General features: G+C 24.7%; 1 protein-coding gene across 1 annotated transcript; it reads right to left on the bottom strand.

Annotated features, from left to right (window-relative positions):
• Positions 1-1,169: 1,169 nt before the first annotated feature.
• Positions 1,170-1,850, bottom strand: LOC130969909 (probable aquaporin NIP5-1). Its single transcript, XM_057895826.1, has 3 exons — positions 1,707-1,850; positions 1,411-1,564; positions 1,170-1,341 (listed from the first exon to the last, which is right to left on the bottom strand). The coding sequence occupies exons 1-3, from the start codon at positions 1,755-1,757 to the stop codon at positions 1,238-1,240; spliced, it is 309 nt and encodes a 102-aa protein (XP_057751809.1). The 5' UTR covers positions 1,758-1,850; the 3' UTR covers positions 1,170-1,237.
• Positions 1,851-13,165: the final 11,315 nt, after the last annotated feature.

Genomic DNA, 13,165 nt, shown 5'->3' with positions numbered 1-13,165 from the left:
ACCACAAGCATTATAAATGTTTAAAATATTTTCATATATTTACTAGATAAATATGTTTAGAAAAAATTAAATATATCTTGAATAAAGGGCATTAATTTGCTGTGTGTTGCACTATAATCAGATAAATAAAATAAAATTAATGTCCTTTATTCAAGATATATTTAATTTTTTTTAATCGTATCTAGTAAATAAACATAATTATTATTGAGTAATATTAAATTTTTTAAAAAATGTAAACTAATTAGAAGATAATAAAAAACAAATGAATAGAGTAGTATTCATATTTACTAAAGTTTAAAAAAGTGAGATCAAATATAAAACTTACAAAAATAACTAATTATAAAATTTATCACATACATAATAATTCTATGAAAAATTTTTAAATAAGAGTATCCATTCCTAGAGGCAACTTGAAAATTTTATTGTGTTTTATATAATATTTCACTTCATTGGAAACTACAATTATTGCAGACGCATATCCACCCATTTTTAATATTTTTTTTTCATTGACTCTTGCCCTTTGCAACTTGCAGATTAAGCATGTACAGCCTCGGATGTCTTACTACTAATAAATGAACCCAATCATATAATAATCAATAAATAAAACCAAAAATTATATATTATTCAATCTGATCCCCACAAAATAATAAAATGAACTTATAATAATTTAGAGTTTCAACTTATAATATTACTTTAAAATATTTGTAATAAGAATTTATAAGTTATTTTACACAATCAATTATGCATAAATGTGCATGAATTATATGAAAATATTTTAAACATTTATAGTGCTTGTGGTTTGTATTTTTTATATATATCTTTTTCATAAAATTTTAAAACAATAAAACACTAAAAGTAAATACAAACTAAACACACTCTTAGTCTTTCCTACGTAGGACACATGTAAATTTATATAAAGAAAGTTGTGTACTGTTATCTTAATTTTAATTTGTTAACATACCCTAAAAATATTTAAAAAAAATAATAATAAAAAAATAGATTAAGCGGTATTTTTTTCTGTCACATAAACTAAATATTGTGAATATACTTTTTTTTTAATTAGCCTTATTATTATTATTTAATTAAGCTATAAATTATTAGCAATTAACATATTAAATATTATAAACATAATATAATATATGCTTACAGCTCTAATGTCGGTGGCGAAAGTAGCGACAACAAACATGATATTAAAGTTGATGATGAATTGTAAAGCAAAAGCTTGGCTATATTCTCCTCAAAGAACTGTCACTCCACCCCCTTGAATGAATGATACACTTCCTTCACTATAAATGTGGCACACACTGACGCCAATATTTGTGCTCCAATATACATTGGCACCTGCATGCATGCGATATATATTTTAGTCAAAATTCACATGCATGTCATATATATGTCACGAGTTCTTACATTCTTCCTTGGAAAGTGCTTCAAAGCAGCAAAGGAAATGGTGATAGTCGGGTTGAGATGAGCACCCGGTAGAGAGGATGATCACCATGAGCGCAAGGCCGGTGACGACAGCGCAGCCAATCAAAGTCTCCAATCCAATAAACTCAGCTCCCACCTGATCATACAAATTTGAAATTAGTTAAGTGAGGAAACAATTATAATAAAAGTTAGTTATAAAAAGAGTTGTGAGTTAGTTAGAGATGCGTTTGATGTGAAGAAACAGTTACGATAGGAGATGTGGCGTACGTGCATATTACCTTTCTGGCAAGAAGAACAGGAGGAGGTGGCAAAGAGCAAGAGACTTTCATATGGATTCCAATCGGGCTTGGGGGACGAACAATCAAGAATTTGCGTGGAATGATATTGTCAAAGAAAGAGATTCTCTAAAAGATACAATACTGCTTGACATTGGGTAATGATGTATCCATGGTTCTTTAAATATATAGAGGGAGTACAATCCGTATATCATAATTCATAACACAATAACAATATTATCAAATTAAAAGGAGTGGTATATATGACACCACGTATACGCTACTATATTAGTATATTATTATCTATCATTGCAACTATCTAGCTCAATGAAATAAAAATGTGGTTAAGTGTTTTTTTATGAGAATTTTTAATTATTAGGTTTCTCAAATTTAAAAAAATCTAATTAAGTGAGATTCTTTGTGTTTCAGAAGATGTACAATTTCCTGTCAAATTATGAATTTTTTGAATACTACCTATATGATAGTTATAGGATAGTAGAGTTCTATCAATTATAGGATAGTGGAGCCCTATTCATTATTGTCCTTGTGATTTTTATTCACATCTGTCTATTCAGTATCAACAATGCTAGGGAACCAACTCTATATAAGCCAAGAATCAGCCAACTGATAATCGGATGTTGCTATTGATAGGCATACGGATGTTTCTTTTTCTTGTAAATTGGATGGTTTTGGATATAATTTCTATGTTTCATGTGTTGCACATTAATAAAACATAATTAATTATATAGAATCAACTAATTAATGATTAAAGAATCTGTTCCGTGATTCTCTCCTATCACTAGCGTATCTTCCCTCATGTTTTGAATGTGGTCAACAACAATTTAAAAAACAAATTAAATTATAAATTAATAAAACTAATTATAATTAATTATGTTGTTCCATTCTTGGCTGATTATTAGTTGGTTCCATATACTTTTCCATTCAGTATTCACATAGTTTTTGGAACAATGTTCTTTTACATGGAGTTCATTTTCCAACCTTCCACAAGTTCATGGAATAAATTAACTCAGTAGCATATATGAAAACTGCATGTAAACAAGAAGAGAAAATTCCCACAAAATGTGAATCCAAAGCTAGAATTCTAGTTTGTGTAATATAGTAACATAAGAATTTTCTGGGGCCAAGAGTGGTTCAAACTTCAAACCATTTACGATAGTAAATCAACAAAAGCAACATCATGTGTAAAATCTCGTTAAAAAATCTAATTAATCAATCGATGCCTTTTTTTCTAAAGCCTTTCTAAATCTTAATTGGCATATTATCAAATTTTGCTGTTTTGTTATTTTTTATCTTCAAGTCTCAAATCTTTTGATAGTAATAAAAGTTTTAATCTTCTTCTCTTATGCATAACCAACCAAGATTCGAAAGAGTTTTATTTCCTTCATTAAAAATAATTTAAATAATAGTTAAAACTTAAAAGAATTGTAATGAATTATAAGAAATGAAATTTAAGTCTCTCTTTTCAATTTTTTTTTTATTTCCAAATTACACATTCATATTCACATGTATTTTATTTTTAGTTCACACACACATGTTTATTTTTTCTTTTATTTTTCCTGGTACTGTTACAATTATCTTCTCCTTATTCTTATATATTTTGGATTTTTTTTAGATTTTGAATATATCTTTTAATAATATTAAATATTTCTTTTTTTAGTGTTAGATGTTCTTTTTCAAATAATTTTAAATGTCTCGATTTATTAAATTTTGATTTTTTTTGAATGATTTTAGTTTTTTTTTTAGATTTTGGAGGTTTATTTTTATTGAATTTTGTGATTTAGTTAGTATCTATTAATTTCAATTTGATTAAATAATATATATGATTAGTGTCGATTTTTTTTTCTTCTATCTATTTGCAGTCAACAAGCGTAAAATGAAGGTAGTTCTTCTACGCTCTTTGTTTACCCTATTCTACTACAATTATTCTCTTCAAATCTCACTATATCTATTGGTATAAAAACATCCTTTAATTAGATATAGATAGTAATATAGGTTGCCTTCATTTCAATGTTTGTCTCCTTCTTTTTTCACGTGAACTGACCAATTATAATAAGTTAGAAACTACAAGTCTTATTGATTATGATAAAAATATTTTTTAAAAATAAAGAGTATTTTTTATAATAGAAAAAAATAAGAATATAAATTCATCATGTATAATTTATACTTTTAAAAAAAATCTAGTTAAAATCTTTATTTTAGGCTTAATGCATATGTTTCTTTTTCTTAAAGCTTAAAAAAATAGGTTGTCGTTTCTTTTTCTTTTCATATTCTTTATATATATAGTCACAAAAAAAATATTATTTATATATATCATATTTACATGGCTCTTAGATCAAGTAAAGTAATTATATATATATATATATATATATATATATATATATATATATATATATATATATTCACTGGATAATTTTGTTTTTAATTTTGTCACCATAATTATTTTATATGTAAAGTTAAGACATCATATATTTGGTAAAAAAATGATGGCTTAAGTACAATAATGTGAACAACGAATTGACAATACACACATGATGGTGATAATAATAATAATACATGCAACTATTGAATTGTATCTCTACATTTGATGAGTCACCAATATGTAGATTTGATGCTTTATACCCACTAAAATTAGACAACATAACAAAGAATACGATGATGACATGTGACTTAGGCCAAGGTCGTATTCAATATTTTTGTCTTCAAGTAATGCAAAGATCATCAATATTCATCCGTAAATAATATATATAGAGAGTGCTCATTAATTATTTTTCAGTTGACACTAATTAAATCACAAAATTCAATTTCGAAAATTATATATTGACTATGTCAATTAGCCATTATAATGTCATGATATTATTTAACTATTATTATATAAAAATCATGAATAAAAATTCACCTAAAATTCACTTAAATATTAATATGGGTCGCATTATTTTCAAGTAGGAATCTTAATGAATTATTTTTTAATCAAATTGACTTGTCCATCAATTTTAAAACCTAAAAATGAAATTACATCTAACTATTATTGGTGCTTTGACCTGAGCTTATATTTAATAACAGAAATATTTAGTAACAAAAAAATAATAAAATATTATAAAAATTATTTTTTTTTTAAATATTTATTAATTATAATAAATATTAAACAAGATAAATTTTTATCATTTTTTTAACATTACCGATTTAATAAATATCGTTTATAGTAGGAGACTTGAGCTATTTAACAAATTAATTTAAGACTATAAATAGCATAAACAAATTTAGATTATTTATTAAAAAGCGGTCACCACTTCTATAGAATAATTCACTCGAATAACAATAAGATATAATTTTATTTCTATAATTGATAAAACTCTATTATCCTATAACTATCGTATAGGTATTCAAAAAAGTATCATAATCATCACAACAGCAAATGTCTACCAATTAATATCCAAATTGGTGTACTTAGAAACTGAAATAGTGGCAATTATTAATTATAACGAGAAAAAACATCTTATATGTTAATCTTCATTTTTTATTTAACTTATAAGATAATCTACTTATTCTATCTAATTACATTTAGTATTTAGTTTTTCATAAGAGTAATTAATCAACAATTTAATTGTTTTCGATGATTTAAAATTTAGTGTTGTTATTGCTAACTGTTGACATATAATAGAGAACCAGCATATTTAGTGTATAGGCATTTTAAATTGAAATGACTTTTATTCTGTAATAAAAATTCTAAAGTCTAAAATTATTGTCATTAATTAAATTTTGATACTGGTAAAGTGAAATTCAAAATTATTTTATATAAGATAAATGATAAAAATAAAATAAAAATTTTACATTTATTTGATAATAAATTAAATATAAGATAGAATAATTTATGAAACATTCAATTTATTATCATTTTTCTTCGTACAAAGTTTAGAAGAAAAAGATATAAAGATAAAAAAATATAATTGTAAAAAATTAATTAAAACAATGAAAAAAAATAAAAAAAAGTAGTTATGTCTTTTAGCAATTTTTAATTAAGTATTTCAAAATATAATATATCAGCCTATATATCACTTACTTAAATACAACTATGTCTCTTCTGTCCTTAATTATCTGAATATAGTCAGAAACAGGGTCCTTTGAACCATGAGATGTTCTTAATTTCATTGTCCAGATATTATTTCTTACATAGCTAAATAGATAAATAAACAAAGCATGTATATATGCGTAAATTAATTGTTATTATTCTATCCCATTATTTTTAGTATTTACTTTTCATAAGAGTAATTAAGTAACATATAATAGAGAACCAATATATTTGATGACAATTCACATTTAAATAAAAATGTGATTATTTTCCCATGATTACATATTTGTTACGGAAGAAAACATACTTAACTTGTTTTGATTTCTTATAGTAAGACCGAACTTTAAGTTAAATGGACTCATTGAGATTCTTGGATTCTCTAACATAAATTACAGTAACATTTTACTTTTTAAAATGTAAAATAAAATAAAATGTTAACCCTAAACTAATATGACTTAGGTCATCAATCACTTCCTGATTTATTTGGGCATGTTGATGAATGATGATCACTTCCTGTTGTATTGTGCAGAAATTAGGCTGTTTTATCATGGCATAAAAAAAGAAAAATAAAAATTGCATTTTATTCTAATGTATTTTATTTCATGTTATACTAATAAGGTTTTCAATATTTTAGTAAACAAATATTTGTACAACTTATTTTTCTCTATTCATGATCTATTTAATGGAATAATAAATACACAGTAAATTAAAAAAATATGTCATTATATTGTTTTTTTAGTAAAAAAAATATAGTGATAAGAAGATTATAAGAAAATATAAAATTTAATAGCAATATGCGCGTGCTACACAACAAATTTTTAAAATATTAAAACATTTGTCTCTTGTTTTACTTTATATAATATAGAAAGAAATTAAACTAATGGATTGAACTTAACATTAGTTATTTACTATATAATAATAATAATAATATCTTATGTACTTAGTTGAAATAAAATCTAATAGATTAAACTAACAATAAGTAAAATGATTCGAATCCAATAGATAAGTATATTATAAAGTTGGAATTTTCCTAAAATAACAAATAACTTCTATTTGCTTGTATAGTAGTTTGGACAAATAACTTTTTTATAGTCTTCTTAGACAATTAATTCCAACTTTTCACACAATGTTCTTATTATGTTTTTTTTTTTTCTTTTATCATATAAACACACTCACTCACATACACTAATCTAGCTATCACTGCTAGGATGTTACTTAGTCCGAGACAAACACCTTTGTCATTATATCATCACATACTTCACCCACATATTATGGGTATGTGTAATCTCTCAATAATTTTTCTCATTCCCAGTATAATTTACTATTGGACTTGGTTCCATATCCATATTCAAATTTGAAAATCATTTGAGCCAGCACTTCTAGAGACATGCTTATTACCATAATTCAAAACCATACTCTCCTTTAGCAAATTAATAGATATCTCATAATATGTTATGAAGACTAAAAAAGGTTTAATTCAAAAAATCCAATGTTTATTTTACAACAATTCACCTCTTAGCAAAATTGGATCTAAACACTTTGTTGGGTTAAATCCAACACTTATATAGTCTACGTGTCAATGCAAATACTCCCGCAATCACATCACAGTTATAGGTATACAAATGTTATAATTTATAATTGCCACTAATTTCAGTTTTTAGGTACACAAATTTGGATATTTCATAGATATTGCTGTTGCCATGATTATGAGCCATCTTTTCATTATGAATTTTTTTGGATACCTATATGATATAGTCATAGGATAGCATAGCTCTATCAATTATAGAAATAAAATTATGATGTTTTGCAATTATTCTATAGAAATGGCCATCACTTTCTAAAAAAATATAAAGTTATTTATGCTATTTATAGTCTTAAATTAATTTGTAGTTAAAGGCTCCTACCATGAACTGCCTTTATTAAATATAAGCTCAAGTTAAAGCACATGATAATAGTTGGATGTAATTTTCATTTTAAGTTTTAAAACGGGTGGACAAGTCAATTTGATTTAAAACTAATCTATTAAGATCTTTATTTTAAAATAATGCGACCCATGTTAGTATTTTAAATAAATTTTAGCGAATTTTTGTCTCACACTTTTAGTATAATGATAATTAAATACCAGCGTAACATTATAATGGCCCGTTGACGTCGTTAATATAGTTTTCGAAAGGGAGTGGTTCCTCTCCAGTGAATAAAAAACTGGATGGTGTGCAGTGTTTAATCTAATCATTCACCACTCTCTTTCTCTTATTTATTTCTGGTCCCACTATTAAAATCAAAGGTGAGAGATTGCACTGTATTTTGTCAAGTGTTAAAAAAACTGGAGAGGATCCATTTCCCTAGTGAATATTGATTATCTTTGCATTATTGAAAATCTAAATATTTAAATTTGATTTAAGGTGAAAATCTGCATGGTGAAAATCTGCATTATATTGACGGAACTGCAGTATTCTCGCAGTCCAGTGACCCTAATAAGAAGCTATTAAAGTGAGTAACTGTATGATATGATTGAGATCATATAAGCTAAGCTTATTATATATATAATTATGGAAAGCTTTCACATATACCACACCACTTTGTGGAAATCTGCTATTCAATGTGTAGTCCGTTTTTAAGTTAATCATTTGTTTCTTACTTTACATGGAAATTACCAAAGAATCTCTAAAATGATACCTAAAATAATAAAAAAAAGGCTAATCTAATAAGTGGCTTCATGATACGTTGAATTTAGTCTGCGGCGAATTGAGCTAAATTATTGTTCTAATGACTTGAAGTTATTGGATGGCATTTTGGACTTGTAGAGCTGGGCAAATCCTAAAAAAATTATTGCAAATTAATTTTTTTACAATACAATTATTCTCCAAATAAAATTCAAAAGAAATACTAGAGTATCATTAAAATTTTTTTTATTATTAATTAATAAAATAAAATATATTGTTAGATTACTAAATTAAAAAAATTGGGTCAATGACTAAAAATAATTACCAAAAACAATAAATTTTAATTATCCTCTAATATGCTAATAATTTTCAAAATTCAATACACATTTATTAATATAGTACTTTTATCATCTGGAACAATTAAAATAAAGATTTAATTAACTCGTATTCTAAAAAATAAGGACATATTTTAAAAAGATAACAATAGAATTTTTTAATATTTTAAGTATATTTACTATTTAATGCATTGAAGATATAAAAATAAATATTTTTTGTAGTAATTTTTATAAAATATTTTTTTAATTTTTATAGTATGCTTAATTTATGTTTTTAAAGTACAAGTTAACAAAATTCTTAAAATAATAATACTACACAAATAAAATAATAAAATTTATATATTTAGGGTAATTTACATAAACAATTTAAATATACTTTAATATTATATCAATGTTCTAAAACAAAAAATGATTACATGCATGTCCGATTTTTATACATACTTTATGTGAATTAAATTAATTGAATTTAATTTAGTTAGGGTAGTAGTAAATATTCGATTCACTACTTTTATATATATATATATATAGTAAATCAAATCAGATTAATTCGATTTACTATTTATATAGCTTCATGACATTTCTTACTTTATTTTTTTTTGGAAACTAAAAATTCAAGACATCAAGATAGAGCAACAATGTAAAAATACTAGCCAAGACAAAATAAACTAAACTCCTAATCATCTTCGATAAAACCATCAATAATCCAAAGGACCAAATACCACTTCACTCTTTGTAATTTCTAATCGATCTGTTAATTACTTCTACAATTTTTTTTATCCACACCCATAAATTTTTTTAATTCCTATTCATGTTTTGCGTTGTGAACAAATATTTTTATTTATATAATTTTTATTTTTTATGTTTCTAATATATAAATATTATAATTGATCAAATTTATTTGACTTAAAGATGATTTTATTTTTTATTTTAATTTTTTTATAATATTAAAATTATTATTTATTAGATATTAAGTAAGTTCATTAAACGAGTATCTTAATAAAACAAATTAATTAACAAAAAATAAACAATAGATATTTTTATATTTTATAAGAATAAAGATAACTTCTTTATTTGACAATAATTTATTAATATTTTTTTAATTAAAAAATACTAATCATAATTATATATATTATTAAATATATAATATTATATTTGATGGTAAAATCTATTAAAAAAAATTTAGATCCATCCCGTCCAAAACTTTTTTTATGAGTAAATTGTGATAGGTGGCTGGGTACTAAATTTATCATAAAGATCATAATAGTACCACAATTTAATAACACAAATTTCGCTAAACCAATTATCACCATTTAGTAAGAAAATAGAAATTTTAAGATCTAACTAATCACCAAGATTTAATAAGGAATGATATAGGCACTAAATCATAATAGTAGATTCTCATTATTTAATATATTTATGTAGAAAAATAAGTATATACAATGATTTCTATCGAATCAATCACTTATAATCATTTATAAATTCTTTACACATTTTATTTAAAGTTAGAGATGAGAGTAAATTAAGCCAAGTTGACTCCAAAATTCAAGTTCAGGTCATAAAAAATTCACGACCTTAAACTCACTGATTAATTTAAATAATAATATAAATATAATTAATAATTTTATATATAAATAAATTATAATTTATATATATTATTTATCTATCAATTATAGTTTATTTCTTATATTAAATTATATATAAAAAAGATGATTATAAAGTTTTATATCAAAACATTAATTAAATTTATTATGTTTTAGTTCATCTTTTATATATACATATAAATGTTGGGTATTATATATCTTCTAAGCTAGGCTCACCGACAATGAACTTAAGAACATCACATGGTTCAAGGAATTCTGTTTCTGACTACATTCACAAATATAGAAAAAGGCATTATTAAGGTACATGTTTAGCAGTTTCCTGTTAAAGCAAATGACATTACATTTCATTGAATGTGTTATGAACACTCAATCATACAGCTAGATGCATTGAAAATGGCCGATTTATTTTACTCTCAACTCCACAGAAAACAAAGTGTAAGATAGTAAAAAATTAATTAACACGGTAAACACTTTAATCTTTTAAACAAAAGTGTTTTTGTGTATAAGATCATCATTAGATTTTGCAGAAGAAATATTCATAGCACTGCTAACTGATTTTTAAATGAAAGAAGTCTTATTAAAAAAGTAACAGAAAGCTATGGAAATAATCAAATATTATTCCTTTTAACCTTCCGAAAATTAAAGAGAAGCATGCGTGTATCTTATAAGTACTTTAAATAGCTATACATATAGAAAGATGATACATAAACTAAAAATATCCACCAACTACTTAGAACAATATAATATTATTGTAATGAAAATAGAGTTACACATTTTGACAATGACAGAAAATTAAGACATTAGACTTATAAATAATATTTTAATTGGTATCTATTAATTTCAATTTGATTAAGTAATATGATTAGTGTCGATTTTTTTCTTCTATCTATTTGCAGTCAAAAAGCGTAAAATGAAGGTAGTTCTTCTACGTTCTTTGTTTACCCTATTCTACTACAATTATTCTCTTCAAATCTCACTATATCTATTGGTATAAAAACATCCTTTAATTAGATATAGATAGTAATATAGGTTGTCTTCATTTCAATGTTTGTCTCCTTCTTTCTTCACGTGAACTGACCAATTATAATAAGTTAGAAACTATAAGTCTTATTGATTATGATAAAAATATTTTTTAAAAATAAAGAGTATTTTTTATAATAGAAAAAAAATAAAAATATAAATTCATCATGTATAATTCATACTTTTTAAAAAAATTTAGTTAAAATCTTTATTTTAGGCTTAATGCATATGTTTCTTTTTCTTAAAGCTTAAAAAAATAGGTTGTCGTTTCTTTTTCTTTTCATATTCTTTATATATATAGTCACAAAAAAATATTATTTATATATATTATATTTACATGACTCTTAGATCAAGTAAAGTAACTCTATATATATTTTTCACTGTATAATTTTATTTCTAATTTTGCCATCATATATTTGGTAAAAAATTGGCGACTCAAGCACAATAATGTGAACAACGAATTGACAATATACACGTGATAGTGATAATAATAATAATGCATGCAACTATTGAATTGTATCTCTACATTTGATCAGTCACCAACATGTAAATTTGATACTTTAAACCCACTAAAATTAGACAACATAACAAAGAATACGATGACATGTGACTTAGGTCAAGCTCGTATTCAATATTTTTGTCTTCAAGTAATGCAAAGATCATCAATATTCATCCGTAAATAATATATATAGAGAGCGCTCATTAATTATTTTTCAGTTGACACTAATTAAATCACAAGATTCAATTTCAAAAATTATATATTGACTATGTCAATTAGCCATTATAATGTCATGATATTATTTAACTATTATTCTTATAAGATAATCTCTGCCTATTCTATCTAATTACTTTTAATATTTAGTTTTTCATAAGAGTAATTAATCAACAATTTAATTGTTTTTGATGATTTAAAATCTAGTGTTGTTATTGCTAATTGTTGACATATAATAGAGAACTAGCATATTTGATGTATAGGCATTTTAAATTGAAATGACTTTTATTAAAAATTCTAAAGTCTAAAGTTATTGTCATTAATTAAATTTTGATACTGATCAAGTGAAATTTAAAATTATTTTATATAAGATAAATGATAAAAATAAAATAAAAATTTGATATGTATTTGGTAATAAATTGAATATAAGATAGAATAATTTTAAATGTCAAGTTCTTTATATATCTCCAATCATTCACACTTCTCCATTCATTCACACTTCTCCGTATATCTCAAGTTCTTTATCTCTCTCTCTCAAAACAATTATTAAAGAGAGCAAGAAGACAAGTGTTATGCCTTACCCAAAGTCTATCTCTTGTTCTTTGCCATTTCCTTTTGTTCCTCTTGCCAAACGCCACATCTCTAACTATCTCCCAACTCCTTTTATAACTAATTTTTCTTGTAACTGTTTCCTCACTCAACTAATTTCAAATTTGTATAATGAGGTGGGAGCTGAGTTCATAGCACCTTTATTCCAATGTTCACCGCGAACAGCAGCGGCAATAATGAGCGAGAAGACAAATGGATTGGAAACTTTGATCGGCTGTACTGTCGTCGCCGGCCTTGCGGTGATGGTGATCATCCTCTCCACTGGACACATATCCGGTGCTCATCTTAACCCTGCTGTCACCATTTTCTTTGCTGCTTTGAAACACTTCCCATGAAAGAATGTAAGAACTCGTGCTATGGTGACAGCGGGATTCAGATGGGCACCGGATATGTGTCCGGTGCACAGGATGATCACCGTCACCGCAAGGCCGGTGA

This window comes from Arachis stenosperma, chromosome 3 (assembly GCF_014773155.1).
Source record: "Arachis stenosperma cultivar V10309 chromosome 3, arast.V10309.gnm1.PFL2, whole genome shotgun sequence".
NCBI classification, from domain to species: domain Eukaryota; kingdom Viridiplantae; phylum Streptophyta; class Magnoliopsida; order Fabales; family Fabaceae; genus Arachis; species Arachis stenosperma.
The sequence above is the reverse complement of the archived record's forward strand: the minus strand, read 5'-3'. Positions and strand labels throughout refer to the sequence as shown.

Excerpts from the sequence above, each read along its gene's own strand:
- LOC130969909 (XM_057895826.1), bottom strand. The coding sequence starts at position 1,757 with ATGAAAGTCTCTTGCTCTTTGCCACCTCCTCCTGTTCTTCTTGCCAGA. Across the intron at positions 1,565-1,706 it reads CTGTTCTTCTTGCCAGAAAG|GTGGGAGCTGAGTTTATTGG; the intron begins GTAATATGCACG and ends TTGTATGATCAG. Across the intron at positions 1,342-1,410 it reads AGCACTTTCCAAGGAAGAAT|GTGCCAATGTATATTGGAGC; the intron begins GTAAGAACTCGT and ends GCATGCATGCAG.